We start from the raw sequence: 17,700 nt of genomic DNA, 5'->3' as shown, positions 1-17,700 counted from the left end.
TGACACCTAACACTCTGGTTTGCAAAACTACAAAAGCACAGTGCAGAAGATATAAATAGAATTGGTTTTGCATAAACTGAAGCCACCAGAAGTGATAAGTTGGTGGGACATGTTGTCATTGAGATCCTGGCAACAGATACACAATAGCAACACATGAGCCCCTCCCAACTCCACACCTCCAATGACTATCAGCATATCTTTGATACATACCTAAAAATTTACTCTACTTCGGGAGACTTCTGGGGTTTTCAGTGCACAGTAAACAACAAGAAAACAGGAAAGAGGTCTATCCATGGGAAACAGCAGTATTCCCTAAACACTGTGTAGCACAGTGCCAATCCCAAACTTCCAATAATACCAGTATTCTTTTATGAATTATGAACATCTCCCGCTGACACAATACTGAGAAGCATAATTCTGCTTTAAAAAAAGGCAAAAAGTAGATTATATCTGCCTGTTACTGGAAATTTAAAAATTTAAAAAATGCACTAGTTTTTCACAGGCTGCAATTTTAAAAAGGTTCAGATTGCTTACTGCTAGACTTCCAGTTCACGATTAGCAATAATCTTGTACAGCAGAGCCTGTACCGCAAGTGCATGAGGTAGCCCCAAGGTCAGCAGTATTCAACTCATTCTGCATAACCATATTTTAGTATCAGATCTATAAACATCCAATGTATGTTCATGTATATTTTGATAACTGAATTTTGAATACCACTCAGAACAAAATAGGAAAAATGGTTCTTTTAATAATATGTTCAGAATTAAAACATGGCTATGTGTGTAGGTTGTATACAGTATTCTCCCTGTTTTTACCAGGTACGCTGGTTTCCTCCCACAGTCCAGGTTAATTGGCTTCTGGTAAAAACTGGCCCTGGTGTGAGTGTATCTGTGTGAGCCCTGCAGTGGACTCATGTCCCACCCAGGCTATATATCACCTTTGCCTGTTGCTTGCTGGGATAGGCTCTGGCTCCTCCATGACCCTGAATTAGATGAATTACAAAATGAATGGATTACAAAATACCCATTTGATGTACCACCCAGGGAAAATATTGAATTACTTGTAAAGGTATTTTGGATTTCTTTATGTTTAAAATTAACTTATTTTAACTAATTAAGTTATGTTGCAATTATTACATAGTCTATTCAGAACCCCACTTCTCATACTGTACATACTGTAGGGTGTATATAAAGTGGTGTGGCCTGTTTGCACATCTGTGCACCATGTTGCAATAAAATCTGGCATAGATGCAAAAGGGACAATGGAGAACAGACTCTCATGGAAAATACACACCAGAGGCCACCATGCTAATAGGCATTTGCAGCAATCTAGTGAGCAATGGTGAGTATACGCCCTATGGTGTGTATAGTCCTTGTCCATTGAAAGGTATCTCCCTTGGTTCCATCTATGGTTACCAAATCTTTATGCTCCATGGTGTATAGTTTTTACAATACAGATATTTGAACAAGGAAGACACAGTGGCACAGCCCTGAGTTCAATTCCTGACCTGGTGTGTTATCAGCATGGAGTATGTTTGTTCTCCCCGTGTTTGCATGGGTTTTCTCTGGGTGCTCTGGTTTCCTCCCATAGTCCTAAAACATACTGATAAGCTCATTAGAGTCCTGGAAAATAGCCCAAGTATGAGTGTGTGTGTGTGTGTGTGTGTGTGTGTGTGTGTGTGTGTGTGTTTGTGTGTGACCTGCGATGGACTAGTATACCTTGCCTTGTGCCCACTGCTTGTTGGGATAGGCTTCAGGTCCCCTGTAACACTGAACTGTTGGATGAAGTAATTAGAAAATGGATGGATATTTGAACAGGGCAACTAACTAAGTGCAATATTAGAAGAGCAATTAATATCCTCTGGGCAAGACACAACTAGAGACAAGACCTTACCCATAACCTTAGGATTGCCTGTCCTGCGGAATAACGCAATCCATACAATCAGATTGTTGCTGTAAGCTGAACAGGAGTAATTCAGCAACAACCAGAGGGAGCTCTCAGAAAGCCATTCATGATCTAAAGCTTGACATAAGTGAAGATAGTGAGGAGTGTGGCATAACACAAGTCTTGTTTTTTCTGCTCTGGCAAAGTAATCTCCTGAAATCTCTGCAGAATTAGAAAGCCAATGCAAAGGGCAGTTTGATAGTAAACATGTTCAAGCATGCTTGTGAAAGGAATAACAGGGTGCTGCTTAAACCAATGTCTTTTTTTTATTCGCAGTCTTGCACTGAGTAAAACCCTGTAATTATTCTTACAAATACTGGAACTACTATAGCTGAGATAATAAATAAGCATGGCATAATGCTAACTGAATTCATTTTGGGTGATTGTTTGATAAGCATGATTTGAAATACAAAGTGCAAAACATTTCCATGCCAAATATAGAAGATATATTTGGAATATAAAATTTTGGCACAAACTCAAAATGATCATCCAACAGTTTCTCCTGTTTATATATTAAGAACATGTACAGTAACAGGCTTAGCTTAGTTTACCTGTTTTTATTTATTTAAGAAGAAATGAGGAATAAAATCACATGTTAAAGGTAAATTACTTATTTCTTTACATTTCTTCAATGGTTGCACAGGCAACATAAAGAGAAAAAAGCTTTCTGTTACTGGACATTATTTCAGCTGATGGGACTTTCCATTTCAAAACTGCATCCCTTTTCTGTTTCTCAGTGTGACCTCTGCTTTCAGAATACATCAAGTGTTTCATTTATTTAAGCGATGCCCCTCATAGACTGTCTGTCATAAAGTGGTCTCTTGATATAAAGGCCACTAAACCTTGTCTCTGGATTCCATTAAATCTATTAAAACCTTCAGCATTATATCATGCACCACACAATAGTGAATTCCAAGGGCAGTGTGAGAAAAAAAAGCTTACAATAGAGTTATATTCGATGTACAGCCTTGTAGTTCACAAACAGCATGGTATGTTTGAGCTGTTCTCTTTCTGGTCATTTTTTCCCTGATTTTTTTCATTTTAAAAAGTATTTTCTGCTCTTCGCTTTCAGTAGGAACAGCACCAGATAACTTTTGAATGTTATTTAGCTTCAACAACTCCCACTGCTGAAAACCTGAGGTTAAAAGGTGTGAAGATGCTGTTCCTCAGAAGGCGGAAGAGTCAAGATGCTGGTCTTGTCCTTGTTGCAACTTTGACCACCTTCAAGAAAAGATACAGCTACACTTCTGGATAGGAGTCAGTTTCAAAATCAGGTTCATTTACGGAAATAAACAAAGTAACGGTAGTAATGATCTTTAGGTAATAAAAGTAACAGTGCACACTGTATGGAAGTGTGATCACAAATATATACAGCAGTGTTCCAAATTGATAACATTAGGTTGACATTGGTTTTAATTACATTGATAACCGAAATGAATGTCATACCTGTATACACACTCCCACAACCAACTCAGTTCACAGGGTAGAGAGGCAAAAGAAATTCAAAATGCAAAATTCAGGCCTCTAGACTCATAACTGGTAAGTTGTATGTTGAAACCCTAGGTGGGGCACTGCTGTAGTATCTTGAGAAAGGTACTTCACTCACACTAGTCAGCATTTCTGGCACTTCTGTCTGAGATTTCTGACAATCTCATAATCATTATTCCTGAAATCAATTCAGAAGAATGATATTGCAATGCAAAACCCATGGATAAGGATATCTCACAACTGTTCTGACGAATGTGATAATAAATTCAGTTTGGATCCGATAAGTTCTTAAATATTACATTTTGAAGGCCAGTGAGCTGTCCAAGTTTCTGTGCCCCTTAGCATGACTGCCAACAAACCTTAATCCCCAGTGGCAGGAGCTGGGGGAGTATCCCCTTGTGTCTCCTGTTTTGACAACAACACCCCATCCTTGCCCATATGCTATCAGCACAACCATTATTTTGTTTTCCATGAAAAATTACCTTTCATCTGTGCTCCTTTTTCTATGCATCCCTGGCATTTGAGCAGCACTTTCTATTACAAATCTAATTGCACATTCCAGACAGACAAGGGCTCATTAAGCCTTAATTACACACATGTTGTTTTCTACAAACATCTCCATTTGGATTGCTTTGCATTGTAATTGTTCAGCGGGGACTGCAGTCTGAGATTACACAGATTGTCGTGATGGAAGAAGCTAGCTGGAACTAGGTCATGCCTTGTTTTAAAATAATATACCCACACTGTGGAAGTAATACTAACTACTAAGTGAATCTGGGACTCATGTAATATTTACAGTGCACTAATAGATAGATGGTAGGTTTTTCAGAGCTTTTTCTTCACTAGGTTTTCATTTGTGAGTTTCAAATAAAAATCTTGCTAAAAGAGGACAAATTTCAAGGGACATTTAACTAATTTTCTTTCTCTTTTTAAGCATTATCTATTCATGTAAATCAGTCTTTTTTAAATTTATATATTCTTTACAGTTCCAGTAACTGATTTAATTAATTTAGTAATTGCAAAGATAAAATGTGATTAAACCACACTTGAAAACCTGAAAAGGGTTTATTGCACATACTGTTTCTGTACTAAGCAAATTAATCTTTTAATTGGTTGGAGGAAAAAAATGAAACAGACTTAATATATTAAATATATATAAATATATTAACATAGGTTCCTACAAATATACTTTGCATTTAATAAATGATTTGAATGGCTCTTACATTATTTTAAATATTTGTTAAATGTATAACTTGTTTTGATCTGTTTGACTAATTCTGTGGTCCAGAGAAAAGCTCCTGTGTTTTAAACACATATTGTGTACTGAGGTTTTTTCCACAGGTTTGTTAAGGTCCCTTTCTCCAGTTTATAATGAGGGCAGCAATCAGTAGGTAAACAACACGTCATGTAACTGTTTGTTTTTGGTTCTTTTTTAAGGAATTATGTGTCATTCCATTTGGAAGTAGATGATTCATTTGAACCCATTCTCAGCCACAGCCTATTTCTTCTAATATTTAAACCTTTATAGGACAGGGCTGTTGTTTTATTTTAATTTCCAGACAGATTAATTAAAAACTCTTTATGCAGAACTCGTCGTTTTTCAATGAGCAATGTCTCATTAAAATAGAAAAGTATGAATGGCGATCAGCAGAAGAACTGGAGCAGACTTTTTGTGTGGTTGGTTACCATAAACATTCATATCTCCTCTCCAAGGAAATCACTTAATACCCATTGTATTAAAATATGAGGCATCATAATATTGCAGTTTTATTTGACTTCCTTGCTCTTAAATGTTCACCCAGTGCCAAAGCTTTAACTGTCAACTTTCAAACAAAGACAGTCTTCAAGCTTTACTGTTTTTTTTTACAGTTTTACTGTACAGCTTTGTTCTGCAGCGAAGTATCAAAGCACCATTGGAAATGGACTAATGACTAATCAGAATTCTGAGAAGACACCTAATGTAATTGTAAATTTACCCACAACTGAGTTTGGCTGTTGTCTTTCACCAACACAACATGAATTTGCTTCCAGCAGCTGAATATTTTACTATGCCACACTCATAATGGTACAGCCATGCAGGGCAAATATCTATCTTTACAACATGATTTTAGGTAAAAATAACTTTGACATTCAGAACTGCAAATTGTTTTCTACTTGTATCTATGAACAAAATAATATGCATATGGAAAACCAGTTCCCCTTTCTCAAACAAAAGGGTGAGGAAAAGTTCATTTAGATTGATAGCTAAACTTAATGATCTGTTGAAAGAAGTTCAATAAAAGTTTGTGTTTATTCCCTCACAAAGTAAATATTATCATGAAACACAGGTGTTGTTTTCTATTGCTCTCCCTGAATTGGAGAAGGCATTACCTAGGACTAAATTAGAAAGTTTTTACTGTATGTGCAAAAAACAAGGCGATTAAACTCTTCACTCTCTTTCAGAAGCAAATTAAATTCTCTCTTCATACAGCTTTTTTCATGGCCCAGATCAAGCATACTAGTACTGTTCTGTAATTCTTTTCAAAGCAGACTTCTGAAACCTATGAGGCTAAGTTCATACAGTATTTACTGTTGAAATGTTGATGCTGTAATGAATTAGCTGAGAGGCCACTAAATAATGATTAAAGTTTTATACCGAATCCATTGTGGCACACTCACAGTTCACTATTTTTCAATCTAGTAACTTAGCACAGTTTTTGTGTTGCAGTTTCTAAACTAGAGCTTATATAGAAGAGAATGTGGAGCATTAAAATCTGTTTCTTGAAAAATTCATGTTGAACTGTGACAGGGTAAAAAATCGGCCTTTTTATAGACAGATTGTTTTTTTGTTTTGTAAGAGAAAAAGGGATTTCTTGAAACTTTAAAAAGCCACTACTGCTATTGTTCCCTCTATACTGTATATAATATACTTACAGAGCAGAACTAAAAGGCGCTGTTCTGTACAAAATGGGTCTCATATAATATTTATTTTGCCCAGTATGTGGTAACTTGGTTATGCCCTCCCAAATGTCACATAACATAACTTAATGAACTCTGTAGGTCCTGCATGCAACGTGAAACAAATACATTTATAATTAATATAAGCAACATTACTTGTCATTCACGCAAAGACACTGAATTTTTCAGGAATGCATTTCTGGGATACAAGCCAGTTCACAGGAAAGTGTGACTAAATAGTGACAGTTCTGATGTTAACACGCCCTAAGCAAATAACAGCAATCCTGCTGACTTGATCCAAGGTTTTATTAAGTCAGATTATGCAGTACACAGGCCCATTAAACACCAAGCCACAGCAGCTTTATCTATACTGCTGTTAGATAAGGAAAACTGGTCCTGTTCTGTGCTTGAATGGTCAGACCTCCCAGTCAGCTAGAGGGGTGTTTGGTGACTCAGTCAGGTACCATCCTGAACAAGCTCAAAACAAAATACTTCAGAGGTTAAAGCAAGACCAGGTCTGTTAATTTACAGCTGCTTGTCAAACGTTTCTAAGGGTTTGACCACTGCACCACCCATCCCCAATTCCCAACTACAGTACCATCCTCACATTCTACCTAAATTAGAATTAAAAACAACAAACACGGCAATATCAAGCCAAATGCTTCATTCACCAGACAGTTTGTTCTCTTAATATTACTAGTCAGTCCATAGGGGATATTACTCATTATATACATTGTACTCAGCTCTGTTGTTCTCATCATATTTATATACTGTAGGAATGATTGCAATATTGGTAAAAGGGGAATTTTCTTTGCTTTTGTGGATCCTTTTTTATTCCAACTACAGACTTCATTTGTGACACAAACTCGATGCTTAGTGTACAGCTGTTAACAGTTTAAGCTGCCAGATGATGTTCAGTAAAGTTGTGTAGACAAAGTTTCTATGTGCAGAGAATTTAACTGACTGAGGGACTTACCCTAGCTGTGCTTATCCATCAGTGTCTTACAAACTCTGGACAGTGGGAAAAGTAAATTATTTATAAAAACAGTTATTTTCAGTTCTTGCAGTTGCCAGATGAGGCTGTGAACACCGGGATCCAATGCTCTCTGTTCTGATGGTCCCAGGCTATGGAAAAACATCTGAGCATCTCACTCTTATACTCCAGCTTGTTTAATTTACATTTGTATCTGTCTCTTTTGTTCGATCAAACAAAAATAATATGTTATGCGTCATAAAATGACATGATGACCATGAAAGATGCTATAATTGTTAGATTATGGGTATTGTTAAAGATCGTAATTCCCTTAGAAGAATGTGCTGTGATATAACAAGGTAAAATATCCATAATATGTAATAAAGCACAGAGTGGAATGGTAACATGTGATACCAAGCATGTGAAACTGTGGCAAAGTAAATGGTACGACTGGAAAAAAAAGCACAAATACAGTAAACACTCATAAGTGTAAAGTTTATATTAAAGTCCCCAATACTGCCAGACTTCATTCCAGCACCAGCTTCCTGAGGGAAAGGAAATGGGATTAACCCAAATATCTTCCTAGTGCTGTGCAGCCAGGGATACAGAAAAGTGAAAGGTTAAAAGCTGAAGGGACTTCAGGCTGAAATAATTAAAACATATCAAACATAAGAAAGGTTTCCATTCTACCTGCTGAAGCTATTCCAAAAGCAAACATTACAACTCATGCAAAAGTTATATAAAATGTAAAATTAGATTCTGTGGCCAGGGTTTAAAAGTGTGCTAGGATCAGTGTTAGTTGTGGGTTTTATGTCGTCATCATAATGTCTGAGGGACTGAACTTATCCTCATGTCATTAACTCAATAGCATCATGCAGTCCACTTCTTTACTGCCACAACATGGCAGGACAGCAGCCAGTGACTGGAATGCCTCTGCTGACAGAGAAGAGTGCACTTCATGATCAGGTTCTATGTGTTGAACCAGCGTCCTCAAGTCTGCTGCATATTCACAAACAGCAAATTCTCACTCTTTTGTCACCTTTCTCATTTCAACCTCAGAAATTTGTGTCCAAAATCTCAGCTATTACAATAACGTCCATTCACCACAGACCACTGCTCACATGTAGCATTAGTAGAAATGTCTTATTTTCAAGACTAGCAATTATTTTAAGAAACAGTATATATTGCCATAAGCACTACACTTTTCTATGTGTGATAGAGAAAGCAGAAAGAGTAATGTAATTGTAAAACCAAGATGTGCAAAGGAGAGTTAATTCAATCCAATAGGTTTTATGAAGGTCTCACACTAACAGGGAATTGAAACAGGTCCAAGACATTTAAAAGGCATGTGTTATTAAATGCACATTGAATTCATATCTAATCTATTCTCTATATGTGGAGTAAATGTAAGGTTTCCATCAAACAGCACATAAGGGATATGACTTTCAATAATGAAACAATCCCTGCTAATAGAGAGGCTACATATTATATAATTTATTTTGCAAATAGATCACTAACTTATAAGGATTTTCCAGTTTAACAGAAAATACAGATGTTGGTCAAATATAAAATAATTTAAAATCCCTTAGAAGCACAATAATATTTAGGAAATGCTTATAACGTATTTGGACATCCTGGATCTTTCAAATTTTGTTAAACCTGAAATAAATAAATGCTCTTCGTTCACACAGCTGTAACCCTTCCTTAAGAAAGAAATTACCCACCTTTTCATTTTAAATGACTGAGAGGAAGCTACTGTAAAACGAAATAACACAGCACAGGCCACAACAACTGCCAGTTCTGAAAACTATATCTGTTCACCTGATGTGTGGAGCCCAGTAAGATGGAGCGATGTCACAGTACCACCCACACTCCAAGTCATCCCAGCGCAAAGAGGTATGAATGAGACTGAGGACTGACTCTCTTCACACCCCTTCCCAACCTAGCTGTCAGGGACTGTGTGTGGGGAAATACAAACTAGTCAGCGGAGCTCTGGGACTCAGCTACTACAACTTCACAATTCTAAGGAACTATAAAACAACATCCTTTCAAACAGCAACAGTGAACACCTTTGCAAAAAGCTGCAAAAAAGGAGACTGCATGAGTTGAGTGAGGTTACTTTGGCAGGAGAGCGGATGTAGAAAATAACCCACTTTTAACTGAATATGGTAAACAGAGATCACACGATAAAGGGCAGAGTGAATGTAATAGGGCTGTGAGTTACTGCGCATTGCCTGTGCTCACCACAACATCTGATAACAGCAATGGAAAAAGTTCTGGTTTCCTTTAGCATATAATTGGTTATCTTAATGCAATCTACAGTTCTGTTGCTTTTCTTCACAGAACGAAAAAAAAACACTGTAGTTCAGTTATTCTGACAGTGTCAAATATAAATAATTACAGTAAAGGAAGCAGGCATGTTTATTTCTGTCTCTTTCTTGTTTTTAAGTTTTTTTGTCTTTTGTTTCAGGAGATACAAAAATCTTCCAACAGCTGTGTAAAGTTTCACGTCTAAGAAAAAGAACAATTAAAAATCCACAATACTTATTTCCTAATAATGCCTTGCTGTTTGGTTCCCATATGTAGAAAATATTTAATAAGTGACCTTTACTGAGTTGGGCACGGTCTTGTGTCCACATTGTCACAGATCTCTTTTTAGTTTTTTTCTATCAATAGGTATTTTGTTTACATTTCAGCATTGTGAGAGATAAACAGCCACAAAACAGAAGTCAAGGTGCAACGTAAACGGCTCACATCTTAACTGATTTAAAATATATAAAGGGATGCTTCCTAATGTTTACTTTAAAACTTTAAAGTTTTGTACAGAATTTTTTAATAGAAATGCATTGCAGTATCAGGCTAAATAACAGATCATACTTGGCTCCAAAACAGGATGAGTTTTGTGGCCATGCTTTGTTAACAACCGTCCATTTGATAAATGATTCAGGACATGAGGTTCAGAATATCAATAAGATCTCTATTGTAATTTAAAAAAGAAATCCTTTACAATACTGTACTATTTAAACAAGGTCCAAAAGCAGGGAGCAGAGAGATGGATAAAATAAATGCTGGTCTGTGTTCTACAGAGCAGTTAAATAGAGAGCCAATTCAAAGGAAAAGCGCTGCTTAACCCCCTCAGTTTTTCATTTCTTTGCATTAATTCTCCATATAACTACAAATTGGAAAAACAATACAAAGTAAACATGATTCATAGTCAACCCCCCAAAAAAAACCTTAATTGCCAACATGTTTAATCTGTTTTGGACATAAGCTCGACCATTTAGATAGCATTTGATACAAGAGTGTTCTTTAAGAGTAGAGTAAACTTTACACAAATGTGAATTACCATTGTGCACACATTTTCACTGTAGGTTCCTATTATTCATTTCTAGGTACTATATTCCAGCTATTTACAGAGTGTTGTTATTCAGTATTCGGTTGGGTACCTCTTTACCATTACAACAGACACTGAACTCATGCAGCATCTTTCAGCTGTGGCAGACTACTGAAGACACTATAAAACCAAAACAAATATATTAAAAGGCTGTCTGATGATTGTTTGATTTATCAAATACTATCAACTGTCATCAGTTGTCAAAAGCAAGGTCTCAAACAACTACTTAAACCCACAAACAGAACTGTGTTTCTATATATCCAAGAGGGAAAGGGAACATTGTTTTAAAAAATAAACTGGTAGATCTGCTGTACATGTAAACTAAATGTCATCAAGTGTGGACCAGATTAATCTCCTATCTCCCCCAGTGACCCCGACAGAAGGGAGAAGGAAGACGAAAGATGATGAATGCTTCTGTAAAATGGACATGAGTAAGCAACTCATGTGCACCAAACAAAAAAGAAAAAAAACACCCAAATGTGAGAAACGCAGATGAGACCGGACGCGCTCATCTGAAAGCCATTCATAAAAAAATGGTTCCTCGTTCCACCAGGGCTTTCACCAACACACTCAGTTTGTTTTCTGAAAGAAAGCCAGAGCATACTGACAGACGTGTTTATAGATAATGCAGATAACACAAAAACACCAAGTAACCAGACAAAGGTGGTGGGATTTCCAGGTTCTATATGATGTCACTAATGTTGGTTTATGTGGGTAAAACACAGCAAAAAATACAGTGAGGGGGTGAGCTTCCTCTTTTGCTTCTAATTTAATATTAAAAGAATCTCAAGGGGCTGAGCTGAGGTCCTGAAGGAAAGCTTAGGGAGTGTCAGGCATGTTGTAAGTCTACAAGAAATCAGAGCTGTGCTGGCGATGTGGCCACAGGTTTCGGACACTTCACATTTGAAGTGAAGCCCAGATCACAACTACAGAACCGCTGTTCAGGCACAGAGGCACAGCACTGGACTGCTTTAGGAGGCAGGGGAACTTAACTACATTCTCACCCCGGCAGCGGGCAGTCTTTTCCCGTCAGGGTTGGGGCACATTGGCAGCGCGCTGTGAAGGAGCCTAACACCGCGCTCACCTGCGCCGTATCTGGTCTGTGGAGAAAGAGAAAAAGAGAAAGAGGGGGGACTTCAGTCTCAATGACATCGGGTATTTGAAATAAAACTCCTGGCGTTGCGAAGCTGTGACACTTGGCCACAAACTATTTGAAAAAAAAAAACAGCACAAACTCTCAGAACTTTGCAGTGTCCTGGAAAACAGTGAGGCAGGCCTGATGAGGTTTTCTCTATCAAAATGATTTTAAATGGCAAAGGTTTATACACCATAGGTCCACAAGTTTTACCAAGAGATACTGTACATTTTCATATCTAATTAATTACACAAAATACCATGGATCACATAAAAAAATCAAGGTGTGATGTCTTTAGCCCAAGAGAACAGAGACACTTTGACAACATTTAACTTAATGAAAAACTGTTCCCACTGTCTCTCAATAAATGGCAGTTTCTTCTATTATCGCTGCTGTGCACCCAGTCATCAGTGTGCGGTACCATCTGATTCAAGTTGTTTGTTTTGGAAAACACAAGCTGTTAGGAGTGCAGCTAGGAAAGCTGATGAGTGACAGACTAAAGATCTCATGCTACAGTCCTGCGCCAGAGAGAGAAGCTGAAGTCTCGTTACAGACCAACAGATGAGGTCGCCTTCAGTCCATTGAAAAGATTCAGTTAGCTTCTCTCCACATGACAGCCTTATTCCTACATCTCCTCCTATTCTACACATAACATTTTGTTTCACATACAGTGCTATACAGCTTTTGCTTAGTCAAACCTCTTTTATTTCAGGTAGAGATTAGGTTCCCTATATTACACACAAAGGCCAAATACGAACCTTCACCTGTTCTTCCTACAGGTCCTTCCAGTATTAGGCCTTGATTATGTTGACAAACATATTCATGTGCATTATTTATATTTTTGCCAGTTATTTTTGCCACATCCACCTGATTTGGAATAGCTAGCTGTGTGTTTTCTACATCTCAGTTTGGCAGCAAAGGATCCCATGATTGCACACAGGTGAGCCACCTCTGACATTCTCTAACATTCTCTGACATTCTCTAACCTGTCACAGACCACACAGCTGTATATATCCCATAATCAGCTCTGAGGTGAGGACAGTAACCACATGCCAACTAATAATAAATAATAATAAACTTTATTTTAAATAGTGCCTTTAACAGTAACTTCTCAAAACACTTTATAGTAAGAAATATAGATGAGGAGATAACAACATAGGAACAATTACAAACAAGGGTTTAGAATGTAGTAAAAGATGCAAATGGGCAGATAGAGGCATTAATTAAATTAAAGCCTTTCTGATGAAGACAGTTTTGAGTCTGGATCTAAAAGCATTAAGGTAAGGTGATATCCGTGGGAATAGAAAGAATTCCAGAGTTTTAGGGCATAGCAACAGTATTATTTAGATGAGCTTGGGGGAAAATAGGAGACCAGACTTAGACAAATGAATGTTGTGAGGTGAAGAGAGGAAGATAATATGTCAGATAAGTACCAAGGTGCAAGCCTTGTAGAGCCTTATTGGTGAGCATGAGGACTTTGAAGTCGACAAAAAACCTGATAGGAAGCCAGTGCAAGGACTCCAGGACAGGAGTGATGTGATCACTTGCATGGGACCTGGTCAGGATTCTGGCTGCCGAAAATGGACATACTGAAGTTTGTTCAATGTGGATTTAGATATCTCAGTGAGTAAGGAGTTGCAGTAATAAATTCTAGAGGGGTCAAACCTGTGTTGACCAGGTTTTCAGCAACCAGACAACATAAGGTGAAATGGAAGAATGATGCACATTTGTGGGGCAAATGCCAAGCCAGATCAAATATCACCTCCAAGTTCTTTACATAGTTTATGAGAGGTGCCAAGAAGCACGACTTCTTGTCACAGTTTAAATGATGGAGTTTGAGTCATCCAGGTTTTTATGTCAGAAATGCAATTAGAAAGTGCAGAGAGAGGCACTTCAGTGTCAGGTTTAGAATGGACGTAGATTTAAGTATCACTTGTTTAGAAATCATACTTCAGACCATGTGACAGCTGACCATGTTGGAACATGTAAATGCTGAATAGAAGGGGGCCCAGTATTGAGGTCTTAGGAATGTAATGAACCCAGGTTCAGAACTGTAACCCAACATGTCAGCTATCAGTAAGGAAACATTTAAGATCAATGTCAGAAACAGTATCAAGACGAGAAATTAAGATGTCATGGTTATCAGTGTCAAAATCAGTGCTCAAACAATTGTGCACCACCATTTGGGAGATTCTTCCTGCCAGTCACACACTTACTGTAAATTAAAGTAAATTAAGATTAACAGCAAGAAATGCTTTGTGACTCTTCTGGAAAATGCAACTGCAGTGCTGGTCACAACAGGATTTCGACTAGATGTAAGCACAAAGAAGCAGAAACTGAGATTAGGAAAGGAACTGAGCAGTGCAGAGATTTCAGTTTGTTTCAGTATGATATTTGTTTTTCATCCTGAATTTAAATTATTGACATATTGAATCTAATCAAAAACAAACTGGTTCAGGCTCACTTTTATTGCCCCACTAGGTGTACTTATTAAGCTACAGTTTTCTCACTTCTCACACTGCCTAGACAATCCCGCTTATACAGACTGTCTGGGGAACCAGAAGTGGGTTTCGTGTGCATGCAAACATGCCCGTTTCAAACAAATGGAAAAGGAAAACGTAAAATATACCTCCAAGATCTTGATTTGATATGACAAATGCATAGTGCAGTGCATTTCAAGCCCTCAGATACTGTACCATTACTCTGCCAAATAGTTCAAATAAGGACATTTCTTCTGGATCATGCCATTTCACATCCTTTAATGCTCAAACAAAATTGCCATGATCAAAAGCTCTGAAATCCAAAGGTGTCAGTGACAACAAAATAAATAAGGAAAGAAAAATGCCAAAGGGCTAAGAAGTGAACGGCCATATAAACGGACATCAGCACAATATGCAGACTAAGCTACAAACTGTAAATGCCGAATGAGAGCCAATGATGAATTAGCCCAGCACAAGATAATGTAAACAAGCTCACTGTAGCACTATATTTAATAGGCCTCTGCACTTAACGCTGGCATGGAGCAGATGTCTTTGCCAGCAGGACTCCCCTGGGAGGCATGCAGTCTGCGAGCTGGCTGGTCATTTACCATGCGCCCTGTCATTGCCATCTCATTCTTTCCAGGCTGAAACAAAAACAGCTCCATCATCTCTTATCTGAACAATTACTGCATCTATTAAAATATGCAACCACCTCCCATTACTGTGAAACAGAAACCTAGCCTGTTCCTTTCTTCACAGATTTCTTGTGCTCTGTCAACAGAAAATGACACTTAGAAAATAGCAGAAAGCTAGGGCATTTGTAATAGAGGAATGGGCTTCTAGTAAAGTAGGTTTCATTGGTGTTTGATCAAAAATCTGAAGAAAATACAATCTGCAATAGTACACTTTAGTCCTTACCACAGGACAGGATTTTCTAATGTGGCTAGACCGACACCATAATCTAGACTAAATAGTGCTGAAAGTACATAGAGACAGATGACACAGGAAGCAGAAATATAATTTATAGTAGTAGTTTAATCAGTCTAGTAGTAGACATAAAAAATGGAAAACTATTTTATAAAAAAATGTCTGCGTTTGTTGACTTGAAATTTCTACATGCAAGACAGAATTGGAACCATCTCTTTAGATGGTTTCACCTCTTTCAGCATTTTTAAAGTGAGCTAATTAACATCCATTTTCCATAACTCATAGTAACTGCATGTTCTTATAACATAAGTCTGAAAGGTGGACCTTGTTAAACTTTAATTTCAAATTAATACTGTTGTCCCAGTTAATATTTCTTACACTCTATAATAACAATAATAAAATACAATTCAGTTGAGTAGGAATTTTAAGAATGAAACACCCCTTTTAACATTAAACCCCTCACCATCGATGTTTATCACATGTTATGATTTTAAAAATATGTTGCCTTTTATTTACTTTATTTACACATATCACCACAAAATTGTGTAGGTTATATAATTGTGCCTTCTAAAATGCAGCTATGAAGTGACTGAAAAAAAAGATGCGAAGAGCATTTTGAATACTTTAATACTTAATAGTCAATGTGCTAAAACTTGTAATTCAGGCAGAAATTCTCCAAAAGAACCAGCCATTTAAAAAATGTCAAGGCATTTGACAGAGCTCAAAATAACTTACTCCTTCAAATTATACTCGCCTTCCAAAAATGTAAGTTCACCTACTGTTCTCCGCTTCCTTCATGTGACTGAATCTTGTCTTGTCTTGTGTGAATCTTTTATCTGTGCTCCATTTTTCACATCCCTATTTTAACCTTTTCTTGAAAGCACACTTATTCAGAGTGCTTCAGGCCAAGCTAATTTAATCAAAAACTGAATCCATTGAAGTTTCCAATACTATAGACCTTCTCATACACCAGTATTTTAATATTAAAAATTACCTTTTGTAAATATTGCAGACAGACTCCTCTGACCTAGCTACCCATGAAGACATTCATCTTTTGACATGCTGCAAACTCAATAGCATCTAACAGGTGGTTCAGTTTCAAATGGAGAATGCTGCTTCAGGAATCCAGGTCACATTACCTCCAGTTTTTCCAGGAGTAGGGAAATCTTGTAATAAGTAGAGACCAGTCAATGCTGCTGGCCATTGGAAAGCAATGTCTAGGGTGAGAATATTATGAGCTTATGCCATTAATACATCTCCAATTTTCTGTTCAAGTAATGATGTCAACCAAAAATGCCACCATTGAAAGACTGAGACAATACCTGTCACAATCGTCATCCCTCCTCTTAAGGGGGCTCCGGCCCTTTCGTATTTTTGTTGATTACGTGCACCTGCCCCCTGTTTTGTCTGTCAATATTAAACCTTGGTGCTCCCGCTATTCCTGGCATTCAGCATTGGGAGATGGACACCCGGAAGCCCGCCTACCAGCTGGTCCAGGAGAGACCTGACGGCATAGGCTTCATCACGGCGTTCTGAACATCTGAGTCCGGGGCTCAGAGTGCTTGGCCTCGTTACCCTGGTTTTTATTCCCTGTTTCTGTTCCAGATCCCGTTCCGGTTTTTAACCTTGTTTGTCTCGGATGTATTCCCCGGTTCCTGGACTCTGGACTGCACCCCAGATTCCCCCTTTTGGACTGTCTGTATTTGTTTGCCTTCGCCACGTCCCACCTAGCACTGGATCACAGCTGTCACGCCCCCCTGTCTGTCACCCTGTCCTGATGTCTACGTCTTTTCCCTGTTTTCCTTCTCCACTTACTTCCAGATTATACCGTCTGCATAGGGTCCTGAACTACGCTTCAATACCCTGTTCCTAATTCTTTCATCCATATAGCTTTCTCACAATGGAGCAGCGTAACAAGTGGAATCTCAGAACTGAACATACAGAACATGAAGCTTCAAGGTACATGTGTTAAAAAGATTTATAGCTCCTTAAAAGAAAAGCAGTAAAGATAATACATTGCTAATTTGGTGAAGAAACAAAATCAGGCACAGAAAAATGTACATTTATAAGAATTAGCATGATTCTTTCTTCCTTTTTTCAACTGAAGTGAAACAAAAAATCTGAAGAAGGACGTTTTTATTGTTGTACACTGGGTTTAAATATATATATTTTTAAATCATTTGTTTCAGGGCATTTCGGCATTAAAAGAATTTAGCTTCTCCTTAGTGCAGCACCTTATTTTCACACACGGATGTATAGAATGAAGGAAATGAACAACCAGAGAGCTCCTGAATGCCCATGACACTGTGCATTAATTCACCTTCAACTCACGGTAGCACCGTCACTATGACATTGTTCCACATGAGTAGAAGGCAAGAGCTTGAATCGCATATTGCAGGGTTTTCTTAACAGGAAAATACAG

General features: G+C 37.7%; 1 protein-coding gene across 5 annotated transcripts in view; it reads right to left on the bottom strand.

Annotated features, from left to right (window-relative positions):
* tox2 (TOX high mobility group box family member 2) overlaps window positions 1-17,700 on the bottom strand; it is a 148,030-nt gene that overhangs the window by 72,952 nt on the left and 57,378 nt on the right. For 4 of the 5 annotated variants that reach the window (XM_088608239.1, XM_088608242.1, XM_088608240.1 and 1 more), the window contains exon 2: window positions 11,741-11,836. The exons of the other annotated variant lie outside the window; for it this stretch is intronic. In XM_088608239.1, coding sequence (XP_088464365.1) covers window positions 11,741-11,836 — 96 coding nt within the window. The remainder of the gene's footprint in view (window positions 1-11,740; window positions 11,837-17,700) is intronic. 5 annotated transcript variants of the gene reach the window in all.

The sequence above is a fragment of the Lepisosteus platostomus genome, chromosome 15 (assembly GCF_059453375.1).
Source record: "Lepisosteus platostomus isolate fLepPlt1 chromosome 15, fLepPlt1.hap1, whole genome shotgun sequence".
NCBI lineage: Eukaryota > Metazoa > Chordata > Actinopteri > Semionotiformes > Lepisosteidae > Lepisosteus > Lepisosteus platostomus.
The sequence above is the reverse complement of the archived record's forward strand: the minus strand, read 5'-3'. Positions and strand labels throughout refer to the sequence as shown.